The sequence below is a fragment of the Tupaia chinensis genome, unplaced genomic scaffold (genome assembly GCF_000334495.1).
Source record: "Tupaia chinensis unplaced genomic scaffold, TupChi_1.0 Scaffold000042_1, whole genome shotgun sequence".
NCBI lineage: Eukaryota > Metazoa > Chordata > Mammalia > Scandentia > Tupaiidae > Tupaia > Tupaia belangeri.
The window spans coordinates 1,754,064-1,772,308 of record NW_006159497.1 but is presented as its reverse complement, the minus strand read 5'-3'; the positions used below and the strand labels follow the sequence as shown (position 1 = coordinate 1,772,308).

The 18,245-nt window shown below is 42.3% G+C and overlaps 1 protein-coding gene across 1 annotated transcript in view; it reads left to right on the top strand.

The window, feature by feature from the left end:
* Positions 1–18,245, top strand: part of RBFOX1 (RNA binding fox-1 homolog 1) — a 1,649,671-nt gene that overhangs the window by 963,403 nt on the left and 668,023 nt on the right. Inside the window, exon 4 of the mRNA XM_027773019.1 lies at positions 16,400–16,441. Within this exon, the coding sequence (XP_027628820.1) occupies positions 16,400–16,441 (42 nt within the window). The remainder of the gene's footprint in view (positions 1–16,399; positions 16,442–18,245) is intronic.

The window sequence follows — 18,245 nt, the reverse complement described above, 5'->3', positions numbered from 1 at the left end:
CCTGACCTCTGACATCCCTTTAATCAGATAACCAGCACTTGCGTCCCTCCAGTGACTTTCATCCAGAACAGTGACTCTTGCTCTATAAGCAGCAACGGGCATCAAGTTATAAGATTTTTAAAGGCGCAGAAGCCTCAAGTACCTCAGTACTGGGTACTGCCTAGAAGGCACCATACCATGGTCTTTCAAGTGCTAAAATACTTGGCATTTTTGAGATTTTAAGATGTGCTCAATAAAGCATCAACAAAGACTGCTCACCATAAATTAAACAAGTCAGAGCTTCCAGCATTTGGCTTCCTCTGTTCCAGTTTATGCGTAACAACAGATCCATTATGTTTTTTCCTACTAAGTACGTCACCTTGCCCAGCTCTTTCTTCCCTCTCTCCTTCTCCCCCAAAGCTGGCATCTTTACAAAAACACACAATTTCAGTAGTGGATTTTGGTTCTCCTTGAGGTTCAAATGCAAATGTCATGGGAGACTGGGTGGATTTCCCAAGTCGTTTTCTCAAGTGCATTTTCTTCATTTGCACAACGTGAGCCAGAATCAAGTTAATTAATCATTGCTAGTTTGACTCATTGTTGTGACTTTCTGTTTTTATTTTTTTAATTGATTATTTCTCACTTCCTTTCCAGAATCCTAAGCACTTAAATTTTTTTTTTTTCTTAGACCCAAAAGAAACAACCAACACCACAATGAATGTGGCCTGAATTTGCTTCTCTGGCATAGTCTCTGCTATTTTCTTAGAATCAGAGGATGCACTTCATTGTAGGATACATTTGCAAAAAAGCAACAGGCCCCCTTGTAGATGTCTGGTTGATATTACAGTTAGAGATCGCAGGGCTCTATAAACTCAGACATCTAACAGACATTATGTATTAAAGAGGATCCACATAAAAATACATAGTGTGGCTACAACCGAGTAGGTCTTTTTCAAGATAGCCACTTGGGTTTACCCTTTTGGTTCTCCGGGGAGTTTATTTATGGCTACGGTTAACTGAGCACCTACTATGAGCTTGGCCAGGTCTGGGAGAGTTTGGCAGTTTATTTATTTTTATTTTTTTATGCTGGTATTTTATACTTCTCGTCATTTTTAATGTTATATTTAATTAATGAATAACAATTGTATAAGTATATGAGGTATGGTATATTTCAATTGATGTATACAATGTGAAATGATCCAGCCAATATTAGCCATCTCAAATATTTGTCGTTTCTTTTTGTTGGGAACATTCAAAATCCTCTCTTCTACCTATTTGGAAATATACAATAAAATTTGGTTACATATAGTCTCCCTGTAGTATTACTGGACACAGAACTTATTCCTCCTATCTAGCTGTAACATGATAGTCATTAACCAATCTCCCCCCTCCCCACATCCTTCCCACATCTTAGTAACCACCATTCTGCCCTCTAGTTTCATGAGATCAATGTTTTTTGTTTCCACATATGATCAGGAAGATGCACTATTTATCCTCTGTGCTTGGCTGATTTCACTTAACATAGTGTTTTCCGGATTCTACTTTTTGCCTAGAAGGACAGATCTCATCCTTTTTCATAGCCCAGTAGTATTCCATTGTGTGTATATGCAGAATCTTCAAAAAAAAAATTTATGGCAAGTGCATATTATGCAAATTTCAAGAAGTTTTTGCACCCAAAATAAACAAGTATCTTACTTCTATTTTCTAGGTTGATTGTATACCTTAGCCGTTGTGACTAGAGCTGTGTAAACATGAAAGTGCATGTATCTCTTCAACATGCCGACTTCCATTTCTTGAGATATATGCTCAGTGATGGGATTCCTGGGTCAGATGGTAGTTTCATTTTTAGATTTCTGAGGAATCTCCTCACTGTTTTCCATAGTGGTTACACTAATTCACACTCTCACCAACAGGGAATGAGAGTTATTTTCCTCTGCACTGTTGGTAGCATTCCATTGTATTTATCTCTTTTTTTGTAAGTTTATTTCTTTCTCTGTCTCTCTCACTCATGGGGTATGTAAAGAAACTCAGTGCTAAGCATTTTTCATATAGTTGGTCATTTGTATGTCTTGGACTTGGTGTTCCACATGTAATACCTCATTTTATACTCATTTAATTAACAATCATTTATAACTTAGGAACCAGCAGATGCTGTGGTGGTCAAGGGACTGGACAACTTCCACATGGCTGACCCTGGTTCAAGTCCCGGACCTGGTGGCTTGCTTTCTCACTTTCCCCCCTCTCTCTCTGTGTGTATGTCTCTCTCTGATCAAATTAAAATAAATGAATGAATGAATAAAATTAAATAATCATTTAAAAAAATTTATAACTCAAGTATTAATTATATTAATATGGCTGCTGTTTGAGTGGTGCATGTTTATTGCAAGAGGTTGAAATAATATAATAGAATCCAAAATTAAAAATAAAGAAACCATGCTTTCCAATACTGTTCTCATTCCCAGGGTATCACTTTTATGCTTTTGTTTGAAGTTGGGTTTTTATCATTCCAGGCTTTCTCCATGTATAAATGAATGTACATGTGTGTGTTCAGTGTTTTAGACAAAAATTGGATCATTTTTTAAAAATTGGCCCAGTGTGCTTAATTTTATTCATTCTTAAATGTTCATCTCCAAATCAGGGAAGTTTTAATGACTCCACAGTGTTCCATAGAAGAGATCAAGGGCTGGAAATCTATGTGCATGGTCTAAATCTGGCCCACTGCCTATTTCTGTAAATAAAGTTTTATTGGAACACAGCTAGACCCATTTATTTCCACATCATCTATAGTTACTTTTTTTTTTTTTAAGAGAGATTTCTGCTATAGGGTGCATGCACATACTGCACAGATAAAGAGACAGAAAGAGAGAAAATATCCCCCGGGGGTATGGCCTCACTGTAATCCCTTCTCCTCTTGGGATCTTGGGCACACACACACCCAACCCGAGTGCATACCCAAGCCGAGTTTTAAGTCGCTGGGTCCAGTACTCAAACTGTGGTCGACTACATGGGAATTCAGTGATGTAACCATTACACAATCTCCTGTTCCCCCATAGCTACTTTCTTAATGGCAGACATGAGACTCCATAATGGCAGTTGGGACTCTGACTCTCAAAGCCAGGAACATTGACTATTTGTCTCTTTATAGAAATAGTTTACCAGTTAAGGAGTTGAGCCCCACTGACCTACCATGGTTTAAGTCCCAACAGGGTGGCTTGAAAATCACATCAGGCGTGTGTGTGTGAATGCCCAAAATACTGAAAGGAGACTGGAGGTGAAGTGATATGGTGTGACCCTCCCTCCCGGGGGGTGGTTTCTCACGTTCCCTCTATTCGTCTCTCTGGTAAACACACATACCCTATTGGGAAAAAAAAAAAGAGTTCTTCAACTCCTATTACAGGTGAACGACCGTTCTTTCATCCAGTTCCAGGTCTGCATCGTGCCAGGCACTGCCCTTCCTTCTCCACCGGCTCTTGTGCTCTGTTACTCTGAATGCAAGGAAATGCACCTCATTTGGGACTTAGCTGCCAGCCCCTCCCCCAGCAGGTAGACCTAGTTAGCCACCTTCTCAAAAAAGATGATGTCTGCCTTTTCCAGGTTTCAAGGTAGTTATTGCCCTCATATGTATGTGTATCTCTCACTCTCTCTCTTTATCTATCTATCTGTAGATAGAGATATATCGATAAACATTGTTAATTCAGCCAAATTCATAAGCCCTCTTGGAGGCAACACCAGGATTTAATCCCGAACTGTTTGACCCAGTGCTCCTTCTGGCTCTTACATTCCTTTTAGTACCAATTGCTGGTATTTGCTAAATTCATCAAAAGTGCTAAGTGCAATGCTTAGTACTTCATATGGATTATCTTATGCTCATGACAAATTTAGACACTAAGCAGATACGACATTATCCCCATTTTACAGATGAGGAATCGGGACTAGCAGGGTGATGTCCACTATGTGGCTAATGTGCCACTGATGTACAGCCCTGGAGTCAGGTAGTCTGATTTCCGAGCTCCCAGCCTGCACCAGGGAGGAAACTAGATCCCCTGAAGGACCCAGTGGTTGATACCAGAGAAATCTAATTTTGTGGAAATCATCCCAGTTTAGATCTCAAGAAGCTAAACGTGGAAATCTGGGCATTTATAGAGCCAGACAATACAGTCAGTGCATATTTTCCTGAAGACCACACAGACGTAGAAACAGTATCACGTCGGGTCAGAGCAGCTAAAGAGCACCTGCTAAACTGGGGGAGGCACAAGCCGGGGTGGCTGTCAATGGGCACCTCTGAATCGCCGGTTTCTTTGGTCCTGGAAGCTGTGGACAGAGCTTCTGAGGACATGATTCAAACCATCTGGATGACAGTTCCCTGCTTGGTGCTTCTTAGCTTCATGACTTCAGGAGTTCACCCAGTCTTTCTGTGCCTCAGTTTCCCTATCTGCAAAATAGAACTGAAGAGAAAGCCATAGACAGAGCCACTTGCAAAGCTGTGAGCATTAACCAAGCTCATCCTCAGTGCTTAGCACATTGTCTGGCATGTTTGGAACACCTGATGAGTTTTAAATCGTGTTAATGTGAAATTTATTTCACCAAAAACGGATTGGTTCTTTAGCTGGCAGTATGGTTAAAATGGAGTGAAACATGAAGGTCCGGTGGTAACAATGTACTGCCCTCCCCTCCTGCTCCCAGTTAGGTCTTCCCCTTCATGCTTGGTCCTATAATAACTTTGGTCATGCTACCTGCATGGGTCACTTGCCAAATCCCTGTGTAGGCAGGGCTGCCTCACTTTCATCCACTCAGTAAGGATCTGGCTAGGGCCAACCCCAGCACCTCCCTCCAATGTTTTTCTACCCAGCAGGCTGCTTTGGTGCCACTGCCACTCCACAGGGTGCCTGTCATAGCCTCTGGCTTCCCTTTCTGTCACAATTAGAACCCTACATCCTAATCTTGATTCTCACTTCTCTTCCTTCTCATACTTTCTTAAGGACATGGACTGCCTGTTCTTTATACCCGCACCTGCTTCTACTAGCGTAGCACCAAGCAGCACTAAACATGTGTATTCAGACAGTATGCATGTCAAAGGCGTGTAATGATTCTGAAATGCGTTCAGCAAAAGGCTACCGTAGTGCTCACCCTGGGTACTTTAATGTATGTGTCTATAGAAAAAGGTCCTCTTGTTTCAGAAGACTTTAAAATGTTTGCAAAAATAGCACAGCTGAGGAATGTGCACAGACACCAATAGATGTGATTCATTGAGTCCTACGCCGCCCAACTTCTCGGGTGCTTTTACTCAAAACAGTCCATAACTCCCCTGAGCCCTGTAACTTCCAGCATTATATTAGGTCATCAGGACTGTCATGACGTATTTTTCTGCTCTTCTATGCAAAAATGTGTCATGACTTTCCTGAAGACCCAATATTACTACAAACCAGGAAATATATTCGTCTATTTATTCACTCATTCACTGTCTTCTCAATTCTTTTGGCCCCTGCTCCTCCCAGTTTAAGTTCATCACCAACTTTCTTTTGCATTTGTTCTTCTACATATTTAATTATTGTACTTCTGTAACCTCAACGAGTTTTCGCACATCTCCCCAACCTCCAAATTTTTTTTTTTTTTACCCTAGATACATTGTCTACATGACAAAACAAAGAGAAATGAGCTGACAAGAAGCACTAATACCTTTGTCAAGTCTCCAAGACAAGGTTGGCCTACCTTATACTTTGGCCTCATAAAAGTTCTCGGAATGTATCTTTTGATTCATTCGTCTTTCCGCCCACATAGACAGTGATCTCCAAAAATCGTTTTTATGTCACATTTCCAGTGCCTAGAACCGTGTCTGACACCCAGAAGGTGCTTGGCATGTGAATGGATGGAAAGACAAGTAGATTCCAAAGGTCGTCCTGGTCTCTAGAAAAAGAATGCCAAAGTCAAGCCAGGCCCTGTTCCTACAGAATCAGCCTGAGGTGAGGGCGGGGAAATGACACTGCTGATGGGGCTTGGATAAAGTGGGAGTGACTGTCAAGAGAGATCTGAAAGTTAGGAGGATGCAGTGGTGGCTGAATCTGAGGGAGAGTCTTTGGCCCTGTGGGCCAGATGAATAGGAGATGAGGGAAGATGAATCTCGCTATTAAACATCTCCTTCAACCAGGAGAGCAAAGGGTCTCTTACTGCAGTTTATTGCTTCAGTTTCTAACCTTTCGTAAGTGCTTACTTGGCAGCCCTATCGAGAGTGGTATTTGATTCTGGAAGCATCTTGAAGCAGCTGCGCCCAACCTTCCACTTTCCCTTTTTTCATTTAGACCATAAAATATATTAGTTTTGTGCATTACTGCCATGGGAGGAAAAAAAATCACATGTTAGTTTCCAAATGAAATGACATTTAGTAAAGTGTACATTGAAGATATTTTTCAAGGCTGGCTTTCAAAGAATGTTCTGTAAGGGTCTTTCTTCATCACAGATGACACGGAGTTACAGGTGCCTTTTTTCTCTCATCTTCTCCCATAATGGCTATGGGGAAAATTTGTTAAGCGCCTCATTAAGTCTAGCGATAACTCAGTGGTCCTTCCAGGCATCACTGCATGCTGTACGAGGTGACGTTTAGGCATGGCTATGACACAAACCCACATCCGTGATGGGACTCTGCCACCTTTTGGTCTTTAGAGAGGGAGAGGATGGAAATAATATAGTGGCAGTTGGTGGTCTTACTTGGAGAAGGAGACATCATGGGCCCACCTTACCCAGAAGTAAATTCACTGAGTTGACGTGGCTCTCAAACTGACCAGTGATACCCATTTCCAAACAAGGTGGCAATGGCACAGGTAGACTCTGCTGGCCCATGACTTTCCTGAAGACCCAATATTACTACAAACCAGGAAATATATTCGTCTATTTATTCACTCATTCACTGTCTTCTCAATTCTTTTGGCCCCTGCTCCTCCCAGTTTAAGTTCATCACCAACTTTCTTTTGCATTTGTTCTTCTACATATTTAATTATTGTACTTCTGTAACCTCAACGAGTTTTCGCACATCTCCCCAACCTCCAAATTTTTTTTTTTTTACCCTAGATACATTGTCTACATGACAAAACAAAGAGAAATGAGCTGACAAGAAGCACTAATACCTTTGTCAAGTCTCCAAGACAAGGTTGGCCTACCTTATACTTTGGCCTCATAAAAGTTCTCGGAATGTATCTTTTGATTCATTCGTCTTTCCGCCCACATAGACAGTGATCTCCAAAAATCGTTTTTATGTCACATTTCCAGTGCCTAGAACCGTGTCTGACACCCAGAAGGTGCTTGGCATGTGAATGGATGGAAAGACAAGTAGATTCCAAAGGTCGTCCTGGTCTCTAGAAAAAGAATGCCAAAGTCAAGCCAGGCCCTGTTCCTACAGAATCAGCCTGAGGTGAGGGCGGGGAAATGACACTGCTGATGGGGCTTGGATAAAGTGGGAGTGACTGTCAAGAGAGATCTGAAAGTTAGGAGGATGCAGTGGTGGCTGAATCTGAGGGAGAGTCTTTGGCCCTGTGGGCCAGATGAATAGGAGATGAGGGAAGATGAATCTCGCTATTAAACATCTCCTTCAACCAGGAGAGCAAAGGGTCTCTTACTGCAGTTTATTGCTTCAGTTTCTAACCTTTCGTAAGTGCTTACTTGGCAGCCCTATCGAGAGTGGTATTTGATTCTGGAAGCATCTTGAAGCAGCTGCGCCCAACCTTCCACTTTCCCTTTTTTCATTTAGACCATAAAATATATTAGTTTTGTGCATTACTGCCATGGGAGGAAAAAAAATCACATGTTAGTTTCCAAATGAAATGACATTTAGTAAAGTGTACATTGAAGATATTTTTCAAGGCTGGCTTTCAAAGAATGTTCTGTAAGGGTCTTTCTTCATCACAGATGACACGGAGTTACAGGTGCCTTTTTTCTCTCATCTTCTCCCATAATGGCTATGGGGAAAATTTGTTAAGCGCCTCATTAAGTCTAGCGATAACTCAGTGGTCCTTCCAGGCATCACTGCATGCTGTACGAGGTGACGTTTAGGCATGGCTATGACACAAACCCACATCCGTGATGGGACTCTGCCACCTTTTGGTCTTTAGAGAGGGAGAGGATGGAAATAATATAGTGGCAGTTGGTGGTCTTACTTGGAGAAGGAGACATCATGGGCCCACCTTACCCAGAAGTAAATTCACTGAGTTGACGTGGCTCTCAAACTGACCAGTGATACCCATTTCCAAACAAGGTGGCAATGGCACAGGTAGACTCTGCTGGCCGGGAGGCAGGGAGGGCTGCTGGGGACATGCAACTTGAAGATCATTTATGGAATTGGACGACAGCATGACCCCAAAGGAGAAGCTGGGTGTTGTTACTAGATTGTGAGCAAAACAATGTGTGATGTTGTGTGAGAAAAATTAAACATACATAAAAAACACCTAAGCTTGCTATAGAGTGGACTGGAAATTATCCCGTATCTCATTGTCCTCAGTCAGCTTCATTTAAAGGGCCACCTGGCCAATGTCGTAGCTGCTGTGGGGTTTTGCGTTTGATAATCTCTGTAGCAAGAGCCTTATAATGTGGCCTCACTTCACATAGCATAGGTCAAGAGCTTACTTGTTTCTTTAAATGTTATCACTGCCCTTTGTGTGTCTGACAACCCTTGTAATTACTGAAGACTAATGTTAAAGATATTCCTGTTGCTATATAATACAACATTCTACTTAATTAAATGGAAAGCATCCTTATTACTGTAACTTTCTTAGAAACATCTGGGGACCGGTAGATGGCATAACGGTTATGTTGCTGGATTCCCACATGGTCAACTGCGATTGAGTCCCAGATCCAGAGGCCAGAAACTCACACTGGGCACGTGTGCATGTATGCCCCAAATCCTGAGAAGAGAATGGAGGAGCAGGGATTGTGACGGGGTGTGATTTACTCACTCTCTGTCTCTCTGGTGAGCAAATACACCCTATATCAAAAATCTCACAAAAACAAAAACAAAAATAAAGAAAAACCCAAACAAACAAAAACCCCTGCATTTCTCTAGTAAGCTCACATTAAAACATCTCTAGATTTGGGGCTAGCAGGTGGCATGGTAGTTAAGGTGCTGGCCAACCATGGTTCGAATCCCAGACATGGCAGCTTGAAAATCGTGCTGGGTATGTATACACATGTACTCCAAATCCTAGGAGGAAATGAGGGAGAAAGGATTGTGGCATGGTCACCCCCCTGTGTGGGATTTTTCACGTCCCCCCTCACTGTTTTCCTCTCTCTCTCTGGTGAACACACATGTCCTTTGGCTAAACCTAAAAAAGTATACATATGGGGACCAGCAGATGGCATTATGGTTATGTTGCTGTACTCCCATGTAGTTGACTGTGGTTCAAGTCCTGGACCCAACAGCTTAAAACTCATGCCAGGTGCACGTGTGCACGTGCCCAAGATCCTGAGAGGAGACTGGAAGAGAAGGAATTGTGGAGTGGACATCTCCCCTGGGGGCTGATTTCTCTCTGTCTCTCCAGCAAGTGTATGTGTCCTATTGCAAAAACAAAAACAGAAACAAACAAACAAACAAAAAAACAACAAACTTCTCTAAAAATGTATATTATATATATTATTTATACATATATAATGCATCATCATTTGAAGACTGCAGGAAAGCATTATGAAGGAAGAACCACCATCACTTTGTAGCTGCATCCCCATTTGGTTTTCTGTCTTACATGTAGATATGTGTGTCTGACAACCCTTGTAATTACTGTCCATTTTCAGTTCATCTTTATGTCGGGTGTGAGGTTTACGTGGAAGTTCTTGTGAGTATGTGCAGCTAGATGGATAGGTGGATATCCAGTTATTCTAACATAATTCGGGGAGGTTATTTCCTTTTTTTTGCAGTTTGGGTGGTTACTGTAGGTATTACTGCACACACACTTCTCTCAGTCTGTCTAGAATCAGTATTTTACCACTTCAATTGAAATGTAAAAACCTTGTCACCCATGTTAGCCAGCTTGACAGTGGTGATTTTTCACCATGTATACGTGTATCAGAACTGCAGCTTGAACACCTTAAATGTATGTGATTTCTCCCTGTTAATTATACCTCAGTAACGATGAGGGGAGAGAAGCCTTATCACCATGCGTGTCTCTCTCCTCTCATATCTTATGTACAGTATGTACGTAATTATTATCAGGCCACCTTACACCCTTTTCTTGCTTTAAACCATACTTTAATGCACTCTGGGCGAACAGTCTATTTTGCGTGTATGCTGGCTATAGCCACAGCTCTATCTTTACTCCTGTTCTGAGTTTCCTTTGGGTATTGAATTCCCTTTGTCTGGAAAGCCCTGTAGCACTTACTGCAGGGTCTTTTGCCCATACATTTTCTTGGTTAACTTCATATTTCATCTTCATTTCTAAAGGATATTTTCACTGGATTTGGAATTTGGGATTGACAATTCTTTGTTCAGCAGTTAAAAACTGTTGTTATTGGGACCAGGAAATGGCATAATGGCTATATTGCTGGGCTCCCATAGAGTCAGCCACAGTTTGAGTCCCAGCCCGGTGGCTTAAACCTCACACCAGGTGTGTATACGTGTGTGCCCAAGATCCCAAGAGGAGAATGGAGGAGAAGGGATTGAGGTGTGGTCATTCCTTCTGGGTGGCAGGGGTTGATTTCTCTCTCTGTGTCTTTCTGATGAGCACATGTGCCCTATAGCAAAAATCTCTCTTAAAAAAAAAATAGTGTTGTTATTTTCTCCTGGCCTCCCTGTTTCAGTAGTTAATTTTTATTTTTGTTACTTGGTTGGTTTTTGTTTTTTGGGTTTTTTTTTTTTTTTGCATGTCTTTTTTTTTTTTTTTTTTGCATGTTTGTTTCAAATAATAAATCGAGTTATTTGCATTGTTGTTTCCTTATAAATATTGCATTATTTATCTCTGGCTGTTTTCAAAGTTTTTCCCTAGGTTTTAGCAGTTTGGTTGTGATATGTCTTGGTGTGTATTTCTTTGAGTTTATGTCCAGAGTTTAATAAGCTCCTTGAAGTTGGGTTTCTATGTTTACCCAAATGTGGAGTTGTCAGTCACTATTTCTTCAGATCACTATTCTGCAGTGAACTCTTTCTCCTTATAGCCTAGGATCCCAGAGACAATGCGATACCTTTCGGTATTATCCCATAGGTCCACGAGGTTTTTTTCTTTTTTTCTTTTTTTAAATTCAGGTTCAATGTTTTCCTCTGTGGCTAGTTCCATGGTGTGTCTGAACTCATCTAGTGAGTTTTTTCTTTTACTATTTTATTTGAATTGCTTTGACAATTCTAAAATCTCCATCTGGTTCTTTATATTTTCTGTTTCTTAGCTAACATTTAAAATTTTTTTATTCATTTTCGGTGTTTTTCCTTACTTATTAGATCACTGCTTTCAAGTCTCTTTTGGTCATTCTGGTACCTCCCTAGCTCAGTGTTGGTGTTCACAAATTGTTTTTCCTGTGCACATTCACTTTCCCTGGTTCTTTGTGTGCTGAATAATTTGGGTATATGGAATATGACATTAAGAGACGTCGTGTTTTTTAATGCTATGGCAGTTATTGCTATTTCAGTTTTAGCAACCTCTCCATCCTGCTGGATTCAGGCTGAGTTCTTTTTCCAGTAGAAAAATTATTTTTTTATTGACAAGTAAATATTGTATATCTTTCTGCTACCTATGAGGCTGCTTTGATGCAGGTATGCGCCGGGGGATCCTGAGTGATCTCAGTGATGGGTGAAGAACCTCACATTCCTCTCGCTCAGTCGGTCGTGCTGAGCACACCTCAAATCCACTCACCTGCAAATGTCACGTACGAAAAACTCGTTATTAGCTATAGTCGCCACGAGGGACCACAGACTTCTTGAAAGCCTTTCTCTGACCTGACCACAGCTGTGTGTCCTCTGACCAACCCCTCAGGCCTCACTTCCTCCCACGGCCTTCCTTGCACTATGACGTCCCTGTCAAGTCGGGCAGTACTAGTTGGACGTGTCCCTTGTGTGTCTAGGCTGGGACCTGGGCAGTGGCCTGTTACTATTTTTTAAATTGGCCCATAGTAATCTTATACACTTGTGGGGGGTGGGGGGATTTTTTCAGTACATGAATACAATGTGTAAAATCAGGGTAACTGGCATGTTCTTCATCTCAGACATCTGTTATAACTTTGCATTGGCAACATTCAAAATCCTCTCTTTGGGCTGATCTTTAGATATACAGTAAGTTATTGTTAACAATAGCTACTACTGTAGTGTTTAACAGGAAAGCTTGTCCCTCTTATCTGTCGTTTTGCATCCATTAACCAATATATATCTACCCCATTCTCCCTCTCCTTGGCGGTTCCTAGTAAACTCCCACCATTTTACTCGCCATCAAAATAACTTTAGTTTCTTTCTTTCAAAAAAGAAAAAAAAAAATTAAGGTTTTGCCAGAGGGTACATGTGTTTGCTGGAGAGAGACAGTGAGAAGGAAAGCGGGAAATCACCCCCCAGGGCAGATGGCCATGTTGTAATCCGTTCTCCTCCATTCTCCTCCTGGGATTTTGGGCACACATGTGGATGTACCTGGCATGACTTTCAAGCCACCAGGTCCAGGACTTGAACCATGGTCAGCCATGTGGAAATCCAGCATTTTAACCACTATGCCACCTGCTGGCCCAGTAACCTTTGTTTCTTAAGGCTTCCCTTTTTTTCAGCCAGAAATTGGGTGCTTTATTATTATCATTATTACTTTCTCTCTCCTCTGCTCGTGTGCTTCTGCTACGGAGCTTGCATTTGGAGACAAGTGGCAAGAGGACAGAGAGCGCAATTGTGGAGCAGTGCCCGCCTCTGGGACCGCAGCTTCTCAAGCATAGAGCGAGGTTTCTCTACTCAAGAGGCTGGGGGTCTGCAGCCCCTGCCGTTGCCACTCGCTGATGCCAAAACACTATCCTGAGCTTACCCAGGGCTGCAGCCCTAGAGAACAGAGAGAAAGAAAGCAGGGGATGGACAGAGAGGAAGGGCAGAAGGAAGGACAGGAGGGGCAAGGAGATTTCCTCCATCCTCGGGCTTTTGGACTCCTCTTCCCTGCTTCTGAAGGCAAAACCAGATGGCGACTCTCTGCCTGCATGTGGGTGCCCAGTTCTCGGCTCTGGGCTGCCTTGAATCTGCGCCAGGGGACACTGGTGGGGGTGGAGGGTAGCACGTTGCCTGGTGGCATTTCCGATGTGGCCTTCTTTCCTGTCCCACCCGCTACTGTTTACTTCTCAGAGGTCTCAGACAGGTGCTCTAGGCATGCTCGCCGACTCCGCAGCTGGATTCGGCTGGGGAGGCAGGGCGAGGCGTGGTCGCTCCATCTTATCAGTCACCAGGAGCTCACCACCCACTGCGTTCATTTCATTGTGGAAAACTGCACGCCAAGGGGAAGTTACCATTTTACATGTATGACTTAGTGGCATTAAGTACTTCCACAATGGCGTACCATAATTATTAGCATGTTTGAGAATGTCGTAAAAATTAACTCATACTTTAGTTCCAATTTTCCAGTGATTCGTTTTTTGAAGTTTACTTCTTCCATGAGTAAGAGAGACAGAGAGACAGACAGAGACAGCATCTCCTGGACACTGCGCTTCACTGCCAGCTTTGGCCCACTCCAAAGCACGGGCACGTGCATGGCCAGCCTTGCTGAGTACTGTGTTTGCCGCTGTGCCTCGGTCTGGCCCCGAACAGTGGTATCTTCTCGTCACCCAATGGAAACATCCTACCTGTTAGCAGCCACTCTTCTCCTTCCCATCCCCCATCTCGGACCACTTTCTACCTTTTCTTTAATGACATATTTTACTGTATTTTTTTTTTTTTTTGAGAGATTTTTGCTATAGGACATGTGCGCTCGCTGGAAAGAGAGAGAGGGAGACAGAGAGACAGAAAGTGAGAAATCACCCCCCAGGGGATGGCCATGCCACAATCCCTTCTCCTCCAGTCTGCCCTTGGAATCTTGGGCATGGACACACACATGCCTGGCATGGGTTTTAAGGTACCGAGTCTGGGACGTGAACTGTGGTCAACTACATAGGAGTCCAGTGACATAACCATTATATCATATGCTGGTCCCTACTATATATTTTTAGAAACTAGGAAGTATAACATTTGTGTACTTTTGTTGCTTCTATATTTTTAAAAACTAGAAAGTATAACATTTGTGTACTTTTGTTGCTTCTTTTCTTAAAAGCTAGGCCCTTGGAGCATTTTTCGTGTCTTTATTTTTAAAAACCATGGTTCCAAATATTCACGTTAGGATTATCTGTATAATACAGCCTGTCTTCAATTGTCCCCATATTACACATTCTGATGGCTACAATTTTCCTTCATAAGTAATGCTGTGTTAATTGACAAACATTGGTGTGTATCTCTGCTTATTTTTTAAGGTGATATTTCTAGGTTAAAGGGCACAGAAAAATACTGAGTGTAGACTCAGGGCTCTGCTATATCCTAACTGAAACTTCATGTTTTTGTTTTAGAGAGAGTCAAAAAGAAACTTTCTATATAAAATGCATAAAATATACATCAAAAGTTGATTCGTAAACCTTCTTATCCTTTAGTAAAAATTTCAAAAACTCGCAATATAATGTGAGGTGCTGAGAGTCTGGATTGTTTAACTGGCTAAAAAATAAACACTAGAATAATACAGAATAAATTGTGAAGTCGACCTAAATTTTATTTCAGCCTAGCCATTTGAGTTGGGGGTCCACTAGTTCCCATATAGATAGAGTGACCATACAAGGGGACTTCAAAAATGTTTATGGTTAAATGTAATTAAAGTATAAGTTTGTTCTTGTTCCCAAAAACAAACAAAGAAAAAACTTACTTAGAAATTTATCCACCAATTTTGACAATATGCATTTTCCACGAACTTTTTGAGGACCCTCTGTCTATTCCGGTTTCCTTCGCATACCTCACTTTACAACTGTGAACTGGGCATAGTCATTTCACACCACCCTACCCCTCCCCTTTCACTCACATATTCCCTTCTGTTTGGATAATGAATTATATGGTCATAGGACCAGCAGTTGGTGTAATGGCTATGTTGCTGGACTCCCATGTAGTTGACGGTGGTTCGAGTCCCGGACCTAGTGGCTTAAACTCACGCTGGGTGCATGTGTGTGCCCAAGATCCCGAGAGAAGAATGGAAGAGAAGGAATTTTGGCGTGGTTGTCTCCCGGGGGGTGATTTCTCACTTTCTGTCTCTCTGTCTGTCTCTGTTTTCCTGGCAAGTGCACGAACCCTATAGCAAAAACCTCTAAAAAAAAAATTACTTGGTGATACCAGCAGTTAGCGTAATGGCTATGTCGCTATACTCCCATGTAGTCGACTGTGGTTCATGTCCCGGACCTGGTGGCTTAAAACTCATGCCAGGCACGTGTGCATGCGTGCCTAAGATCCTGAGAGGAGAATGGAAGAAAAGGGATTGTGGCATGGCCATCCCTCCTGGGGGGTGATTTCTCACTTTCTGTCTCTCCGTCTCTCTCTCTCTCTCTGGAGAGTGCACGTGCCCTATAGCAAAATCCTCTCAAAAAAATTGTATGGTCACTTAAAAGAAGCATCCTTTGATGTTAAGGAACACAGAGGCAGGTATGAGCAATGCATGATGTTAGGATAGCTCATTTCTCCTTTTGGAGTTATGACAGATATCATAAATTGGTCAGTGTCTTGCTCTGATAGAAACATTGACCTCAGAATCCTCCACAGCACAGTCCTCTGGGGATGTTGTACATCTGTACATCTGATTAGAACTGAACCATTAAAAAAAAAATGGGGCCAGCAGGTGGTGTGGTGGATAAGGCGCTGGAAACTCCCACATGGTCGACCGTGGTTCGAGTCCTGGACTTGGTGGCTTGCTTTCTCACTTTCCCTCTCTCTTTCTCTCTCTGTGGCACTCTCTGAAAAAATTAAAATGAACGAATGAATAAATAAATAAAATGAAATAATTATTAAAAAAAAATAACTGAACCATAACATGTAACCCATTTGCCAAGGTGTGTGGGTGACACTCTGGCCCTTTGCATTGGAAAAGACCCTATGCATTGTCCAATTCTAAATCACAACCATGTCAAGGGGGTTGGGGGAGTATCTGAAGAGGGGACTTTCCCAACAAAAGGAGCCACACCTGGGACAGGTTTGTGCCATCCACTCCTCCCCTCCCCTTCCCTCCTCACCCTCCTTCAAGTCCCTGACTCATCCCTGCTGTGTTTCTGGATCACACAATTGAAACTCCAAGTGAAGCTTAGGCGAGATAGACCCCAAGAAAAATTAAACACATAATTAATTCTGGGTCTTCTTTGAGCTGAGTGATTAGAAGTTACTTTCTGTTTTCTTTCATGTGGCTTCTTACACAGACTCTTCTGACTTTCCTCCTCTTTTTCCATTTCTTTGTAGGTTTCAAGACAACAGATGAATTGTGAACGAGAGCAACTAAGGGTAGGTGCACCTGCTTCAAAAATGTTTCCTTGTTCTCGTTTCTGTGTGATAAGCAAAAATTTCCTTGTCTCTCCCAAGACACGGTTCTAAACAACAGGCTTCATCTTAAGACTGGTAGAGTTGAAAATATTTATCCCAGCTAATTTAGTATTGATTGAGCTGGTAAATACAGTATATCTTCTTTTGAAGTGCCATTATAGTAGATATGGATTTTTTGATTTAGATTCAGCGATAAATACTTCTCCTCTGGAATTTGTTTGACATCATTGTACTCTTTTTATGTACAACACGAGGTCTAAGTGATAACAAAGGTCAAAAAGATGCCTCGCTGCCTTCTTAATGGGAAGCTAGGCAGTTTGCTGAGTAGCTAGACACTCTTGGGCTGGTGATGGGGTGGAGGGGGGGAGCAAATACTATGTCAAGGGCATTTTCTAGGAGAATCTACATCATCCCCAGACCTTTCGGCTTTCGTGGTCTTTGTGTGTATGAGAGAGAGGGAGACGATGTTAAACCTCACATTCCGTTTCCCTCCTTAAAAATGAATCTGTCTTGGTGCTCAGTTGCATGAAATGTGAGGGGTTCCATAGATGAGGAGGTAACGGCTGGTTTCTAAATGGACCTCGGTGGTCTTGTTCTGCTTACCTGGTGCCTGTGGACATCCTTCTTGGCCTGGATACTGCATTTTAAAAAATATCAGGATTCTCTGCCCCACCATACCCCTTTACAGTTTTTTTTTTAATGCACTCGTGTTTTGGATGAATTTTGAGTCATGACTGGGCCATCTTTAATGCCATGGTACACATTTGTGCTTTTGACTGGACACTGTGACTTACAGGCATATTTCCAAATTGTTACTGAAAAGCAGAGGAATCTGCAGTTTTTAAAATCCTAAAAGTGGGACTTGGGGTTGGAGCTTGGGCATTGATCTCCTAATGTATTGACCCAGGGCAATGCCTGACACACTGCCTGGTCACTTCTTAGAGCATTTCTCCACAGCAGTCTCAAGATGGCAATGATTTGTAGAGTTATTCCCATTTTACAATTGCTGTTGGCATGGGTCTGTTAAGTCCTTGAATCCAGTTGCATGAAACAGAGAAAACGCGTTGAGGTTTTGGTTTCCTTTTGTGCATATTTATTCTATGTGCTATCCTAGCATGGCCCTGTCTCTTAACCTCTCATCTCCACCCACTTCCTCCTAAGTACCTGTGCCAGCATTGCTGTGACTCCCTCATGAAGCAGCCTTCAAGATGTTTTAAGCCTCCCTGAGCTCCCTGATTGCCTTTTCCCTGCAGTGTGAATTACGGGTTCATCCTAGTAAATAATGTATGGCAGCCTCCGCTTTCTTTTCCTGTTTGGATGGGGACGATGACCAGAACTAGGTCAGACCTAGATAAAAAGGAATGTGTGCTTTTGTCTTCTGGAGTCCCTGAGAAATGCCTCAGAATTAAGATAACACTGAAATCGCTGTTGCAGATGCCAGCAAGCCTGGCAAATGAGGGAGGCAGGGGTTAATGAAGTGCATTTGCAGTTGGAGGAGTTGATTGCTTCTCATTCTTGGGGATATTGTTGGCAGGGGTGTGGCTCTGCAGCAAGAGGGGAGCCCTGGCCTTTGCTGGATCCCTTCAAGCAGTGGTTTGACAAAGGGGTCGTTTAATTTACTTCCAAGTGCGTCTCCAGCACCCCCTCACAGACCTTCTCTGGCATTACAGACTGTACGGTGTTTATTGTTGCTGTTGCAGTCACTGTTTTTGCATTTTAAGCTAATGTATGTTTCGAATGGATAGATAGCACACTTAAATCACTA